At 35.9% G+C, this 18,217-nt stretch overlaps 1 protein-coding gene across 1 annotated transcript; it reads left to right on the forward strand.

The window, feature by feature from the left end:
• Positions 1-15,067: 15,067 nt before the first annotated feature.
• On the forward strand, positions 15,068-15,782 carry LOC114249615 (uncharacterized). The gene is made up of 2 exons (XM_028183249.2): positions 15,068-15,226; positions 15,495-15,782. The coding sequence occupies exons 1-2, from the start codon at positions 15,215-15,217 to the stop codon at positions 15,696-15,698; spliced, it is 216 nt and encodes a 71-aa protein (XP_028039050.1). The 5' UTR covers positions 15,068-15,214; the 3' UTR covers positions 15,699-15,782.
• The last annotated feature ends 2,435 nt before the right edge of the window (positions 15,783-18,217 follow it).

Genomic DNA, 18,217 nt, shown 5'->3' on the forward strand with positions numbered 1-18,217 from the left:
CATTTGATATTTAGTTTCATCGCTTTATACGAGCGCTCAACGCCTATATGAGCATTAGTGTTTTAAGCGATCGTTAATTTGTGTTGCTTTTAATAGATAAATTAAAGAAGCCTTAAAGTTTATTATTATTTATTTATTGCATAAATGGATAAACGTGCTAAAGGCTAACTTCTTATTAAGAGATTACAAGAGTCCATAGACATCAAAACTGAAGACCGCTGCTCACTTTGAACATTATTTTTATTGTACGATCTTCACTTCTTTGATAATGGAAGTCAGCCCACTGAGTTTCTCGCCGGTCTTCTCAGTGGGTCGCGTTTCCGATCCGGCGGTAGATTCTGCGAAGCACGGCTCTTGCTAGGGTTCGTGTTAGTAACGTCGTCAGATTTGAACCCCGTGAGCTCACCTACTAGTTAAGGTTACGCTGAAATAGCCTCTCAAGGCTCTCAGCTTAGGTAGGAATAAAAAAAAGTGGAAGTCGTTCGTGAGCTTTTACAACTATATATTTCATTATAAAAATTAATACTAGCCCATGATATTCGGCACAGGCGTATCGCTTAATACGAGTACACCATTATTTCAATGCAAATGAGTCACCAAATATAAATAAAAGTCTCTTCAAAGTCACTAAATAATGTATGACAGAAATTATAAACGTTATTTTTCAAAATAGACAAAGTCTTTGTGATCGTACAGTTCTTAAAAACGAATGTGTCTTTAACTAAGACTGTATTATTGATTTATTAATTCTTAAATCAGTTTGAGTTGAAACATCGTTCAATTGATGTTGTTTTCAAGGAAGCATAGTACAATGAAGGTTAGGAAAGTGACGCGCACGGAAACTAAAATAATTACCTAGTCAGGCCATAAATTCTGTCACATGTTTAATGTAAAATAATTGAAACAAGTTTATTCATTATGTAACCATTCATATAACAAAATGAACTTACAAAACATATATTCTTATGACACTAAAGTTTATTCAAAATGACCTCCGTGATTTTGAACACAGGCCCTCAATCTGCGCGGCAGTCGTCTATCGCAGCACGAACGAGGTCCATGTCAATATCGGCGGCTGCCTTAATCAAGGATGTCTTGAGTGACTCCAAATTGGGATGAGGCTTTGAGCACGCCTTTTCCTCCAAGTGTTGCCATATCTTGTAATCTAACGGATTCAAATCTGGACTGGAGGAGGGCCAGTCTTCGTGCCGGATGAAGTCGATTTCACGCGCCGCCAGCCAGTCTTGTGTGCTCTTCGCTCTATGAGCTGGCGCCGATTCTTGTTGGAATACCCAGTGCCTGTTATTGAACATGGTATGAGAAACAGGTTCCACAAGGTTCGTCAGGACTGTATTTTGATACACTGCATTCGTTTTTACACCTTTCTGACAAAAATGTACCTCTGTTAAGCCCCAATAAGAAACTCCCAACCATACCATGAGCGAGGATGGAAAATGACCTCGTTGGACACGCGGAATACGGTTGTTCGCTTCTTCACTGCTGTGTGCGTACACCTTATCATTTTGTTTGTTGTAGCTCTCTTCTACGGTAAAAAATGTTTCATCCGAAAAAATAATTTCCCGATATTTTTTTCCCGCGTACCGCTTCAACAAAGTGCGGCATCTCTTCAGTCTCAGGTCCATTAGACGAGCATTCAAACGATGTCCTGTTTTTCTTCGATATGCCCGAAGCCCTAAGTCTTCATTTAACACCCTTTTCACCGTGGTTCTGCTTAACCCCATCTGAAGGGCCAACAGTTTCTGCTTACGTTTGGGATTTCTTTGAATTCGCGCCTTCACAGCTTTTATTACTGCTGGAGTCCTAACAGACCGAGGGCGACCACTTCTTGACCTGTCATCTACACTAGAGTCTTCATTGTATCGTTTGATGGTACGATAAACGAATCTTTTGGTTATATTCAAATTTTTCAGTATGTTAAAAATTTGAATTGGCGCGTAACCGCAACGATGCAACGCAATAACTGCAACACGGTCTTCTTTAAGCGTCCACTCCATATTTAAAAATGAGTAAAATTCTAAAAGTATAAATTTTTTTTTTCATGAACAATTCGAAATTCGAATTCAATAAACTTTTTTGTGGCCAGCATTCTAAAAGAAAAGTTTTTACTGTGTGACAATACTTATGACCTGACTAGGTATATAAATTTAAAAACCTAAAAAAATATTGAGAAAACCGCAAGCTGAACTAAGATCTAATTTTTTAACTTAGTTATTCTAATCGCTATGAAGCAAAAGTAATCAAATTAGTGTTGTCACGCTTCAGACGTGTGCAAATTTTCAAGCTAATCAGGTGTCTTCAAGTTGATGAAAATTAATTATGTACTTATAAATGAAAATGTATTTACATCATCTATTTATCTATTTATCTATCGACATACATCGATATATAATTATATATTATTTAAATAATATTTAGACCAAGCAAATAATATTTGGTCAAGCTAGTAAACAGTGGGCTAAAGTTGGTGAATTTCTCAGTCGTGAAATATTGAAAAAGTAAAGCCACAGATTACAAGTCGATGACTCACCGGACTTAACTTGGCATATTGTTGTTCTGAATTAGCATTTGAAAGAATGACCGGTCATCCATTGCTGCCTTTCTTAAAAGAATTGTCAACATTATGACGAAAAAAAAATGGGGACAAACACAAAAATTACAAATCGGGTATTTCCGTTCCATTATTATTTAATGAATAGAAGTTTGGAATCCATTGTAAAAGCGGCTAATATTGGTCGTACAAAAGGTGGCAGAATAACTAATAAAGAGACTTAGTGGTGAACAGAAGCAGTACAAAATACAATTCAAAGAAAGAAAGATACCTTTAAGATAAAGGAATAAAGAAGGAGACTAATAAAATAGTAGCAATGGAGCGCGCAGATTCCCTAAAGACTATGTACGACCACTTGGAAACAAAAGAAGGCCAAAAATGTTAATATAAGCTCGCCAACAGCGTTGTCGGAGCTCGAGGGGTCTCGCAAGATGTAGGAATGTTAAAAATCCAAATAGTGAGCTACTGTACAATAAGATAAATAAGATAAGGATGTCCTATCAGCCTAGCATTAATATTATCAACCTCTGAACTCTACTCAAGTTGCTATACAGTTCATAATAAATGTCGGCAGGAACATTGGACTTATACCTCCAATACGTCCCAATGAGGTCAAAATGGCGCTAGAAAAGATGGCCAACAAGAAAGTCACGGGGCCTGACGGTATTTTAGTGAAGCTTGGAAGTGTCTTCGCGAACACGGAATCGTAACGCTCACCAAACTCTTCAACTGTTGTTGCGCTCTTCCAAAATGCTAGCGGTGTGGAGATTGAGTATCATTCCTATGTATAAACAACCATAGCGGGATCAAGCTGTTAAGCAATACTATGAAATTTTATGAAAGAGTGATTGACAGCCGCTTAAGATCAGAGTGTTTAATATCCAAAAAATCACTATGGCTTTATGGAGGGCTTATGTACCACCGATCCTATGTTTGCTCAAAATACGATCACTGAGGAGTATCGTGCGTAACTTGCGTGGCCATTGTATGTCGCATTCTTGGACATGGAAAAAGCATTTGACCATGTGCCCAGAGATACGATTTAGTGGAGCTTTCACAAGAAGAATGTACCCGAACGTTGTGTTAACATCGTATTTGACATGTACAGGGATGCGAAGTCAATGGTATGAACAGTAGTGGGTTAGACAAAACCAGTACCTAGCGGTTGCAAAAGGTCTCATCAAGGTTCAGTACTGAGTCCCTTCTTGTTCGGCATGGTTTTAGACTCACTCACTGAGTTGGTGCAATCCTCAGCCTCGTGGACTTTCATGTACGCAGACGACGTTGCTATCTGCACTTAGAGAGAGAGAGAGAGAATAGAAATTTTGAATGTGCAAATATCAGATGGAATGAAAGAATGAAGTTTCCTAAAACAAGCAAAAGTGTAATTACCTAAATTCCGGACCTCATGAATGACTTCTCTGATTACTAAATTTAACCATATATTTTGTGGTATATTGTGTAGTTTTTCTAACATACATTTTTCTAATATACAAAACCCTCATTATGACACGACTTCATGGGTATGTTTTGCAAATATGGACAGCTTGGGTACGGGAAAAATGTTTTCAATATTGTCTAAAATATTTCTGTACCAGCACTGACATCGGGTTGCGTACACAAAACATTGTCTTCTAGTTGTTTTGTATTAGATAATGAGTTGAGCTAAAATTTTCTTACGTAATCGGTAGTTGAGCCTTTTGATAAAATTAACCTATTTTCGTGAAGTTGATACGCCACAGACGTCATAGATACTACAAAATTAGTCTGGTTACTCACATCCTTTATTAATGACGTCACTTTATGCATACAGTAAGAAATACTCTGCAAGCCATCGATAAGTAGACTGATGTCATGCTATCTATCACTGTGCTGTAGTCTAAACAATAGATGTTCCTATCTCTGGTGCGATTGTGCTCTTTGCATTTGGCAGTGTCTACTGTTTTAATAAATGCATGTTTGCAAAGAGTATATTATATAATATAAAGTATAGTATAATATAAAGTAAGAGTATATTATATAATATAATTTATATAAACGTTTCGTACTTTACTGTTTTATGCAATAAATAAAAATTATATTATGTTCAACAACACTAAAGTGGAATTATCTTCTAACACGGATACCGGAAATTTATACGAGAGAACAGAATCGTTTTGAAGTCGTCGTGGCTTAGAGAATAAGACTGGGTATACTGGCTTCAAGTAATGCAACTTTATATTTTTGGAACGAAGTTCCTTTTGTGGCGATGCGGAAAGGCACCTTAACCAGGAAAAAACGTCCGTAACGTAAGATTTTTATTAGTAATGCACACAGTGTACGACTTATATATTTAACTTTGTAATAACGTACAAAAAATAACATATTTTTTATCATTCATTGACCACGATCTCAGAGCGTTCGTTTGCGCAATACACTAACTCTTTGGCAAACAACCGTGAATGAAGTATACCACAATAAGCTCGCACGTTACCGAATGACCGTGGGTTGTTGCGAAACCTCTAGTTTTATCTTATCTTATACCTTAAAAGAAGCAATTCTTGTATATATATAATCTGAATCTCGGAAACGGCCCAACGATTTTTATAAAATTTAGTATACAGGGGATTTCAGGGGCGATAAATCGATCTAGCTACAATTTATTTCAGAAAATGTTGTTTTATTCGTGTTTTCAATAATCAACTTTATCGATAATCAACTTTGTGACTCTTCCCGACATCTATTGGTGAATAATAAATAATACTATTTTTAATAATTGAGAGCAACTAACTGCTTTAAAGACACAATAAAACTAAAGCTATTTCAGCAGAAGGCGTTGTTAAGCCACCCGAAGCTAATGAGTGTTTGGTTTTAGAGCAGACCAAGAAAATGAATTGTTTATTTATATTATTTGTGTCTTTTTAATTCACGTGTTCACTTAAAATTTCTTAAACGATCTTGGAATATTTCATCATTTTATCGATACGTAATTCGTATTTAAATATAATTTCTAAAAAACACAATTTATAAAAAAAAAAAGCGCGCAAAGCTCGGTCATCGTCTAGTTTTCTTTATACCTCGAATAGAACTTTAAATTAATATTTTTATAATAAGGAACTTCGTTCCTATCCGGTGTCCCACGAAACCACACATCTTTTTTTTTATTGCTAAGATGGATGAACGAGCTTACGGTCCACCTGGTGTTATACTGGAGCTCTGTGCCATGGAGCTACTAGTGCTCTGTATGCTGCGAGTCCACGAGTAAGGCTGGCTTTAGCCGCGGCGACATTGAGGAGAGTAGATATGATATGATATTTACCTGCGTTATAAAATGATAATTTAATTAAAAAATAAAATCGTGTAAACTAAAACTACAAATATTCAAATATGTGAAAAGAATAACGTTTTATTCGCTTGCAAACATATATATTTTTTTAGTACCCTTGTAGGCAGACGATCATACGGCCCACCTGATGGTGAGTGGTTACCGTCGCCTATGGACTTCAGCAATGCCAGGGACGGAGACAAGCCGCTGCCTACCGTTAAGTACTCTCCAAAAGCCTCGTTTGAAGAAGGATATGTCATAGCCGGATTTCAAAGTCGGATGGTACGTGGCAAAAAAGTTCTTTGGAAACGTACTGTGGATGAACGTAGTGGCTCCAGTTAGTATAAATGAACTCTACTCCGGTGGCGGGCGGTGCTATGGTAAATACGAGATGATGGTATCATCACAAACAATTCCTCAGAGCACTCCCCATGGAACATACGGTACAAAATACAGAGGGAACTGAAGTCCCTCCGCAGACTCAGAGGTTCCAAACGATCAAAGACCGCGATTCCGATCCGGTAGTAGATTCATTCGCGAAGCAGTTGCTCTTGAGTTGTTAGGTCTTCTTCGGAGGCGCTCGGGCAGCTGTTAGCAAATCCCACCCCTTGGCTGAGTCTTGCTCGCCCCCCTGTCCTGGTGAAACTGGAAAGGTCTCCAGGCCACCAGTAATACTTCAATCATAAAAAAAAAGATCCGTGAGAATGGGATTATTGACAATCCGAACGGCCCTCTTCTGTATGAAGTCAAATGGAAGAAGTTGGTATTTGAGAGCCCCGGCCCAGAGATTGGAGCATTACTCTCCACACAAGGCCGGACTTGTGCTTTATAAAGCAAAAGTCTTTGTCCAGGCGTGAAGTACCGCTTCGCTCTGTTGAGGAGTCCCAGTATTTCGGACGCCAACTTGGCTTTGCCTTCCAAATGACTCCGAAATTGGACATCGCTACTCCTTGGAATTGCGGCGCCATCACAAAGTGGTCCTTCTTCGCAGTGAATGCGCAAACATGTGTCTTTAACGGGAAAAAAATACTTTAGGAAAAATACTCATGTTTTTAAACAAAACACTTCTAAATTATATAAAGCGTGCAATTTTTTATTTGTATTTTTTGTAAATGTTGATTTTATTCAAGCGACTACGAATCGACAGAAAATTAGGTTGACATTTGAAAGAGTCATAATTTTTTAATGTTCACCATTAATATGCGGATATCACGGATGCCTGATGAATTACCTTTATAATTTAAGATAGAACGATAGAGCGATTGCTATGTTTATTTTAAACAATCACTGCCATTGAATTTAGTATTTTGTCTCATCAAGTAGTACTAGATTTAACTTTTTGACTTTAACTTTAATTTTTTACTGCTGGTAGGACGTCTTGTAAGTCCGTTGGAAAGGTAGGGCAGCCGTGGTACTGTAAAAACTAAGACCTTAGAACTATTATCTTAAGGTAGGTGGCGGCCTTTACGTTGTATATGTGGGCTGCAGTAGCCACATAACATCAGGTGGGTCGTGAGCTCGTCCACCCACCTAAGCAATAAATAAAATAAAATAAAAACTATTTTTACTATTTTAAATGACAGTTTTTAATTTGCCTCGAAAATATCGTTTTTCGGCCATAAAATTGTACTTCATAAAGAACATAACTTTTAACTATGTTTCCAGGCGACTTTCCATAACGAATGAAATATCTATGAAGTAATATAATTGATACTTAGATCTTACGCCGTTGACAGCATTCAATGCTTAATTTATACGTACACTGATAACCTTGAAACCAACCAGACCGTTAGCTGGCCTACCCATGTATATGAACAAAGAGACCGCAGTTGACTTTTTTAATATAACGTACATTTAATACGTAATTAGAAATCAATTCGTGGCAAAAATAAGCAGGATATTGCCTACTCGTAAAGGCTGATAACATGCCCTACCTACTACCTACGACAAGAATTAACAGGATGTTATGAATTAGAGCAATTACAACATGCGCTATAGTACATAAAGAATTTAAGATATGCATTACGGGAATGTTATGAAATAGAGAATAGTTTTTAACAGACAGACAGTTTGGATTCACGTGCTTTTTTTTTGGATACCAAAAGACTATGTATTAAATGTTCTAACATTTCTCAAAAACATGTTTACTACAGAAAAATGTAACATTTAAATATTGTTTGATTAAGTGTGAATTAAGTCAAATTATTAAAATCTAAAACTAATTTATAAACCAGTTGATAGTAAATGCAAATTGTTTGCCAGTTTGTAGATTATGTTTTAAGTTTCTTCTTCTAGGTTACAAAACAAATAGCTTGGTAGTTGGCAAGGAAATAGTATTTTAAATACCGAATTTTGATTCATGCTAAAGAGAATTTCGAGATATTACGAGGTTTTGCTCACTGACGACACGAACCGAGTGGTTGCTGCCCCGAATTCTAGATAAATATCAGGGATAGTAATATGTAACATTGCACCAAGAAATAATGTGAAATTTTTATCATGAATTATATATACTACAATGCAAATCTGATTATTGCTAACTGAACAGTATTTTTCATTAGTCACTAAAAAATAATTAAAAATATTAATAAAATAAGTCAACATATTATATTTATGGGCTGGAGAATGCTATGATATTTTAAGTTGTTTATAATAGATATAATTAAATTAATAGATTAAAAAATTATAAAGAATGATAAAATAAACTAAAATAAACGATGAGAAATATCAAACTGGTGCAGTTCTGTGATCACGATCCCACTCAGTATGCAGGGTATGCAGCAAATTGCGTCAGAGGTCAGTGCGCACGTGTTTTATATTGCAATGACAATATCAGTTGCGACAGCCCTGGAGGTTAATATGCCCATACGAACTGGACTAGGATGGACACCTAAGTCTTTTTTTTTTATTGCCTTGATGGGTGGACGAGCTCACAGCCCACCTGGTGTTAAGTGGTTACTGGGGCCTATAGAAATCTACAACGTAAATGCGCCACTAACCTTGAGATATAGGTTCTAAGGTCTCAGTATAGTTACAACGGCTGCCCCACCTTTCAAATCGAAACGCATTACTGCTTCACGGCAGAAATAGGCAGGGTGGTGGTACCTACCCGCGCGGACTCACAAGAGGTCCTACCACCAGTAATTACGCAAATTATAATTTTGCGGGTTAGATTTTTATTATTTGATGTTATTCCTTCACCGTGGAAGTCAATCGTGAGCATTTGTTGAGTACATATTTCATTAGAAAAATTGGTACCCGCCTCGGATTCGAACACCGATGCATCGTTCAACACGAATGCACCGGACGTCTTATCCTTTAGGCTACGACAACTTCAGAAGTCATCTTTAGGAATTATTTTTACGGAAACCGATTTCTTTTATCTAATCACATTTTGGGTTTACAAGATTAAAAGTAATTTAATCTTATAATATAAACAAGAAAAAGTTTACAGCAATCAAAGTATTGCTGTTAATTTTTTTTTTTCATTTATTGTTTCTGCCATTTCCTTTTCTGGTGCGTTTTATGACAGTGTGTTGATTTCTTTTTAAATGTGTCAATTTTTAATAAGCGAAAATAAATTGAGACTTGGAAATGCTCGGCGCTTAAAAATGTGTGACTAAGTTATATTATCGTCATATTATTATTATTATTATTTTTTTTTTTTTTTTATTGCTTAGATGGGTGGACGAGCTCACAGCCCACCTGGTGTTAAGTGGTTACTGGGGCCCATAGACATCAACAACGTAAACGTGCCACCCACCTTGAGATATAAGTTCTAAGGTCTCAGTATAGTTACAACGGCTACCCCACCCTTCAAACCGAAATGCATTACTGCTTCACGGCAGAAATAGGCTCGGTGGTGGTACCTACCCGTGCGGACTCACAAGAGGTCCTACCACCAGTAATTTAGGTTGAATGATTCTAATACTTACGAATGATTCTAATACTTACCATGATTCTAATACTTACTCTAATAATGACTTACTCTAATGATTCTAATACTTACCACCAGTAAGTATTAGAATCATTCGTTGCAGAAATAGCTCAATTCCTGGATAAATTTTAGTTATTATTAGAGGCACATTTTGGATTGGAAGTCGTCTATATTATAAAATACAAAACCTTGCAGATATATTTTTATCTATTTTTGTCGACGGTCAGACGAAGTCATGGTACACCTGGAATTTAATAGTAATTCTAGCCTATAAACAATTTGAATGCCACCATCTATAATTAATTCTACTACCTACTTACCTCTTAGCGACAAGATCGCCCATTGCACTTGTTTTGCTTTTGACCGATACTGGTTTCGCTACTGCGATCGCAATGTGTGAGCTTTGTGAATTAATTAGATGAGTAAACTATAATAAAATTTAAATGTCAGTTTCAAATTTCAATAAAAAGATTTATGTTACATCTAGAGCTGTAAATGTACTATTATGTATTTTTAACTAATAGGTACAATGGTTTTTAGGAAAAAAATATAAAGGATTCAAAAAAAAAAACACCCTCTGCTTAAAATTCAATCAGCTATATTTTGCTGATTAATTAACAGTAAAATATAATTGCATTTTCATAATGTTGAAGTGATCGTCTGGGCTTCGTATAAAAAGACGAAGATTTGCAAGGATAGCTTTTATTCAAACGGCGATATGCATATTTGTGTCATTTGTGTATTTATATTATACTAAAGGTCCCGCAGTAGTCGAAATTCGACTATAATTAATTGGAATTGTAAGTTTGTACACTATTATGATTGTATTTTATACTTCTGTAATCACAAATTTCGCCAAAACTACACTATAAAAATATTAACAAAGACAAACAATATTTAATCTCAATTTGACAACAGACGTCAAGAACAAAAGTTTGACAATAAATAGTATGCATGCATGTGTGCGTCAAATACATGGTATGTAGTGTGTGTAATGTTTTCTTTATTGATTTAAAGTATCTTTTATGCATTATTTCAAAAAAATATTAGCATTGTGCACTTCTTCTCTATATTCTCTATAAGTGTGGAAAATTTCATACTGCTCTGTCCGCGCAATTTTCATAAAAAGGGATACACAGTTTTTGCTTCACGTATTAATATATAGATTTGTGTATTTGGTCATAGACTACGAAAGAATAAAAGGACGACCACTACAATTGACACATATTAGGCGAGTGACAGCTGTCAGTTGATATTGATATAAAGATGCGTTTACGAATTATACAATTTATATTATATTTGTGTATTTGGTCATAGACTACGAAAGAATAAAAGGACGACCACTACAATTGACACATATTAGGCGAGTGACAGCTGTCAGTTGATATTGATATAAAGATGCGTTTACGAATTATACAATTCTCATTCCCGATCCTGCGGATCGAATGGAAAGTAGTCGACGTCGCCCAAAACACGTCATTTCGAATCCTCCCGATCCACTCACGGTGCTTTTAGGTACCTCAAGCACCGGTCATCGTTCTCGTCGAACCCGTCGCTTACGACGAAGGGCTTCGCGAGTAAATTAACCGGTGGTAGATTCTGCGAAGCACGGCTCTTGCTACTAAACATCGTCAGGTTTGAGCCCCGTGAGCTCACCTACGAGGTTGGCGAATCTAGAATAACCCCTCGAGGTTACTAGAATAGGTAGAAGAAAAAAGTACAATTCTAACATCATATTCATTGATGGGGACCAGAAACGCGATTGAAAGAAATTAACGATGATGTTATTAATGGGTATAAAAAGTTGGGTTTTCTATTACCTGTCTCGGGAACTCACCGATGTATTTTTCGGATTAAATTAAATTAAAACATAATTAAAAATAAACAAACACGCATCGTTTCCTCGTTTCATTATAAATGTATCACTTATTTGTAATCGGTGATATCGTTTAACATTTTATAACTAGCAAAATAAATTGTTTATTTTAAATAAATCGTTCGTGCTACAACAAATAATTGAAAATCAGTCTTGAGCTGTGTGCTGTCAATAAAATATTAATGATCAATATGGTAACCGAAGTATGCGTATAAGTTGACATGTGATTTAATAGTCTCATTCGCAAAACGAACAAGACTATTTACACAGCGTATTTACTTAATCTATTATTCATATAACAGATGGCCCCTATCGTACGATCGTTGTCTAGTATGGACACCGTTTGTAACTATTGTTACTATTAGTAAATACTACTTTTTTTTCTATTCTATTCTATCAGCCCATGGACGTCCACTGTTGGACATAGGCCTCCCTCAAGCCTCGCCACAAAGACCGGTCCTGCGCTGCCTGCATCCAGCGGATCCCCGCGAACCTCAATAGGTCGTCGGCCCACCTTGTGGGAGGCCTACCCACGCTACGTCTCCCAGTACGCGGTCGCCACTCAAGAACCTTCTGGCCCCAACGATAATCATGTTCTCGTAAAAGATATTTTACAGATCTTATTTTCCCTGCGTCTATCTCGTTCTAGTTGAGTAAGTTATGATTTTATCGTATTTTGTTTATAAATAATCTATGAAGCAACTTCACGAATGTGTACAGGACGAGCTTGTAATTTAAAACTTTGCCTTTGTACATTAATTCCATTGTCCCTTTTCAAGTTGTTGACCCGAGCTTAGGTGTAGATAAATTAGATCTAGAAGCTTTCGGGGCTTTCCTCTAATTAATTGTTTATGTAATTAATGTTTATTTATTTAGAATGTGTGCTTTGATAAATAAACATTTTTTTTAATTACGCTTAAATTAATATAATAATAGTTAGCTTACATTAATTAGTATTACATAAAATTTTCGTGATAGAACAGCACTATTTTGTAAAAAATATTTAAATCTCAAAGTTCAAGAGTAAAATCTGCGTATCAGTATCACTCAAATGTGATAATTTAAAAGCTAATCTGTCTGAACCAGTGAGTGTGTGACACTGTGAAAACATCCGCCTCTGATTTATATAATGAGACGATCCAGCGTTTTCATTTAAATTGAGATTGATTTGCGTTTATCTATGAAAGTGAGATAGCTTTCATTTCCGAATAAGACTTTAACATTGTTTTAATGTTGATATAATTATTCATTACATTGATAATTAATTATTCATTCAAAAACGTAATCCATCGTAAAAATCCATGAAAATAGTAGCAAATTTTGATGAATGCATTTTTCAAATTTCGCTGCTTTAAATACTCTTACTTACTGTCGTACTGCTCTTAGGTTTAACATTGCCTAAATATCGCATCGCCAAATCGAAAATATGATATGCATTATATTATTACATACCGGTTATACAAACAAATTTTAAAAATCGGTTCGCGCTTTATTAGTATTCCAAAAATAAAACTGGTCCAAACAAAGCTCTGAGGAACACTTTTTTTATTTTCTCATAAAACCAGTGGAGAATCTTTAGCTGTATAAAAAATATCGATTTCTGGAAACTACTCGCTTATATTCTTAACTAATCGCGATTCTTCAACTTATCTTAAATTGATGGTCCTGGCTTTTGTGGAGCTAGCTTAAGATAGAGCGAGAAGGATATTTTTTTGGAATGAGAGATTTCTGGTGAACAGGTGAGTAAGTACGAGCTGTAGAAGAGGTCTAGATTTGCTAACACCTGCCAGAGCACCTCCGAAGAAGACCTAACAGATCAAGGGCAGCTACTTTGTGAATGCTTGCAGTACCGAATCGTAATCGCGATCCGCTGAGAAGATACGGAGAGAAACTCAGCGGGCTATGTATGGGTTAGGTTTCACGTCGAACTCTTTGACGAGCTCGACGGACACGGGTCCCTATTAGCTGCAGACGACTAATGATAACATTAGTGAATCAGTTTCAGAGAAGGTTGGTTGTTCTAGGTGCCACACAGGGACGCCAAAATGCCAAATGCGAAAAACTATTTCGAGTGAAAGATATAATTTTTGAAACCTTTTCAGACGCGCGATTCTGTCCCGCATGAAAATGAAATTATAGTTCAAGAAAATAAAACAAAGGTTTTTTTCCCAACCTAAGCTGAAAGCCTTGAGAGGCTATGTCAGCGTCACCTTAACGTGTAGGTGAGCTCAAATCAGGAGGCGCTGCTAACACTGACCCTAGCAAGAGCAGTACTTCGCAGAATCTACAACCAGATCGGAGACACGACCCACCGAGAAGATCTAACGAGAAACTGGGCTGGGTGGCCTGTGTCTATCACTCACTTTACTTGCCGAACCCTTCGTCGCAAGCGGGTTCGACGAGAATGGTGACCGGTGCTTGAGGTACCTAAAAGCACCGTATATAAAGCTTAGGTATGCGGCGTACCGTACTTGTGCATATGACAAAAGTAATGCTTTAGAAACTCATAAAATAATATAAATTCGAAACATTTTTAATGTTTTTAGTTCAAACGTATTTACTACATATTTTCTTATGAGTGGTTTGTTGAGATATATTTTTACTAACATTGAGTTTATTTCCTTGAGAAAGAGCACTTTAATGGAGGGAGCCCATTCATAAAAAAAACATATTTTAATGGGAATTAATTTTTTTCATGGCTCAATCGATCACTACAACCCCAAAAAGTGCATTTCATCGCCGATTTGAACTCCCATCTACGGTGTTTTCCCTTGAAGCGCGGTTCGAGATAAGTTTTCAGTCATAGGCAGCAGTTTGTCTTATATGCTTGTCATCGACGGTAAGAGATGAGAGACGATGACCACTCACCACCAGTTCCGCCGTATGCTAATCGACCTTCTATGAAATTTTCAAGATATATGCATGCAGATATATGTTATATGAGATATAATATATATGTATGCAGTAACCGTGGTTCTATGACATCTTAACGAGCTATAGACATACATAACCATCTAGAATAGTGCTAGAAACGGTGAGAATTAATAATAGACTTAATTTGTTGGTATAGTTATTTGAATTGACATGATTAATGCAAATAGCGGATATTGATACGGATAAGGCGCAGTTCAGGTATACTAAGCGTGGCTCTATCCTTTTCAGCCTTCGCGCGGCTTATTGTCGAGAACAACTATTCAATGATGGCGATCCCCATTTTTTGCGAGGTCGTTACCTTCTGAATAGAGACGGTGGAGTGAGGTGGAGAAATTTTCTTCTATGCTCATTCTCCCAATCATTCTTCACAGAGCCGGAGTTAGTTGGACACTGGGATTGCCCTGACTACGACTTCGATGGAACCTTGGTGGACGCGCGGAGGCCCCGGCACGCCGTACGTGCTTGTGTTTCTGAGCTAAGTCGTCGGATTGCACGAAAGCGTACATTTGCCCTTCATTACACTGTATAAAGTGTGGAGCAGGCATCCACAGAACATCATTCAGCTGTGCACTAGCTCAATAACAATCAAACAAAATGTTCAAACTGGTGAGTTTTAATTTTGATATTATTTTAACATGTAGGTTCGCAGACTGTTATGTTTAATGGCAAGGAAACTTAAATATTAATTATAATTATTAATCTTAAATACTGGTTTTTAAATCGAATTTACCTATTATTATTTTATTTTCATTTACTGGTTATCGGATCATTTGCTTTCTTGACTGCTTATGCTGGATAATTAGAGAATACAGCTGAAACCTGAAGCAGGTTAGTAATGAAAAGTTTTATTTTAACCAAGATTTATGTTTTCCAGTTCATCTTCGCTTGCTTCCTGGCCTTCGCCGCGGCTAAGCCCAGCGTCCTTCTCAGCTCGTACACGGCTCCCGTCGCATACACCGCGCCCGTCGCGGCTGCCTACACCGCTCCGCTGGCCTACTCAGCCTACACCGCACCAGTAGCAGCCTACTCCGCCTACACATACGCCTCACCCTACGCCGCTTACTACCTCCGACGTTAATCGAGTTTCGCAAACGCAATGTACCTTGGAATATATCATGAACGATTAATCAAATAAATACATTTTGTTGCTATTTGGAAAAAACATTATTTTATTAAACCCGTCCACTTCGCTGGAACTGCCGTTGATATTAATGAAGAAGATATCTAATTGCATGATGTTATATTGTTTTATATTGTTAATACTATTCTAGCAATAACAGAATATATTTAAAAAAAAAGAATAAAAGTATTTTAGCGCCAAGTGGTGAAAAAAAACGTTTTGTCCGTTTGACACCTTTCCGGTTTTTGTTTTAGATGATTTAATGTCGATGCAAGAAGGCAATGAGATCTTAGATAATGCAATTTAAATAATCAAACACTTCAATCATTCTGTTAGTAAAGTATTGCTGAATGACAGACATTAAAGCACATGAATTGTTTACAAACATTACAAAAGAACTGGCAGTGTAGAATGTTAACCACATAAAGTCACGTTTGACGAAATAATCAGCGAATATAAATCTTAACTACGAGTTCAGCATTAAAATCAGCGTCAACGTTTCGATGGAATGCTTTTATTTTGTTTTCTTAGCTTTTCGCAAGTAGATATAATTAATAAAAAAAATACGGTTTTAATAAGTATCGAGTGGAAGATAACTTGCTTAATCGTCTCCTGTAGTAGAAAAAATAATGTTCTATTTATTGTGTAAATATGTAATTAGGTTATTATCTACTATATTTAGACAAAGGCATTTAAAAAATCAAAACCGGTTTTATTCCGGAAGATAATAAGTAAAGGGTGCCTCAATCAAAAAAATGCACGATACGAATGTACGATAATTGGTGATTGAACATATTGTAACTCCAAGCGGAGGGCTATCAATCGGAATGTTTCTCCCACGAATCAATAGGCGTTCCAGGTTTTGAGTACACATATAATACTAATATTACTACCTCATGTCTCAAAGTGAGCGGTGGCTTTTGCTTTATTATGTTTACGAACCCCGGTAACTACTTAATATGGATGGCCCGTGATATCTTCTGCACATTGTATGTAGGAAAAAGATTTTTTTTAATGTACGGTTTAGCTAAAACTTTATGGATAGCACCTGGCATAAGTACAACAATTAAATAATAGTTAAAAAAAACAAAAAAAAATACGCTTTTATAGAAAATCCAACTAAAAAATAGAAAATAAATTTTAATAAATTTGAATTAAAAATAGTGTAAGAAAAAAATATTTTATTGTAATAAAAGCGTGGGGTGCTTTTCAGGATATTATAAAAATAACCCTTCTTTCTACTCATATCTGTTCATAAAATATTTATAACTAGCTGACCCGGCAGACTTCGTATTGCTCGATAAATAAAAGACCTAAACTTTTGTACAAAATAAACTTAAAACAAACAAAAGGAATCCGTCCTATGGGGGACACATCAAAGGAAAAATAAAATTGTTATTTTTATTTAATTCCGAGCATTTTCATATTTATCTACCTTTTAAACCTTCTCTGGACTTCCACAAATAATTCAAGACCAAAATTAGCCAAATCGGTCCAACCGTTCTCGAGTTTTAGCGAGACTAACGAACAGCAATTAATTTTTATATATATAGACTACTGATACCATGCATTTCTTATACTATTTTTAATTCAAATTTATTAAAATTTATTTTCTAGTTTTAGTTGGATTTTCTATAAAAGCGTATTTTGTAAATTTTTTTTAACTATTATTTATTTTGCACTTTTTAGGTTCATTTTCTATAAAAGCGTATTTCGTTAGTTTTTTTAAACTATTATTTATTTTTCATTTTTTAGTTGAATTTCAATTTTTTCATTTTTTTTTAAATATTGAATTGTCATCGGTCCTTAATAAGTATACCACAAATTTCGAGTTAATCCGCCGTTTTGAAGGGGGTCAAAGATTCCGTAACATACTAACATACATACGTCTGAAGCTAATAAAAGCGCATTAAAAAGCACGAAAAATATAATTGTAAAGAACTATATATATTGATCATTTATAGTTACAAAATACCAGAACGATAAAGCAAAGCATTGTTGCCACGTTGCATTGAAAACAATCAATTAAGTGTAATTAATAATATTTATGAAATTCTCAATAACATAAACTTCGCTTAGAGCGTGTTAATTTGTATATTTTACGCACTGATCATGTACTGTCAATAGTGTGTCTTTGTAACAACAGCAGCATTAAACAAAATAGTTTAGAATCAAATATATATTTAAAAAACTATGTTCTTGATTGAATATAAGTTGCTTTCCATCGAAAATAACAAATTGATACATCTTACGAAGGGTAGGTGACATTCTAATGTTATATTTATTATGTTAAGTACAGACTCTTGTTTCTACTTGCAGTTTGAGGACAGATTCCCATAGACAAAATCTACAGGGTTTCTTGCCGGAACTTCCAATCCGGTAGTAGATTCTGCGAAGCACTGTTCTTGCTAGGGCCAATATAAGCATGCTCTCTCTGGTGATCTATTCAGCGGGTCGCGATTCCGATCCGGTAATAG

Source organism: Bombyx mandarina, chromosome 11 (genome assembly GCF_030267445.1).
Source record: "Bombyx mandarina strain Sakado chromosome 11, ASM3026744v2".
Classification (NCBI taxonomy): Eukaryota; Metazoa; Arthropoda; class Insecta; order Lepidoptera; family Bombycidae; genus Bombyx; species Bombyx mandarina.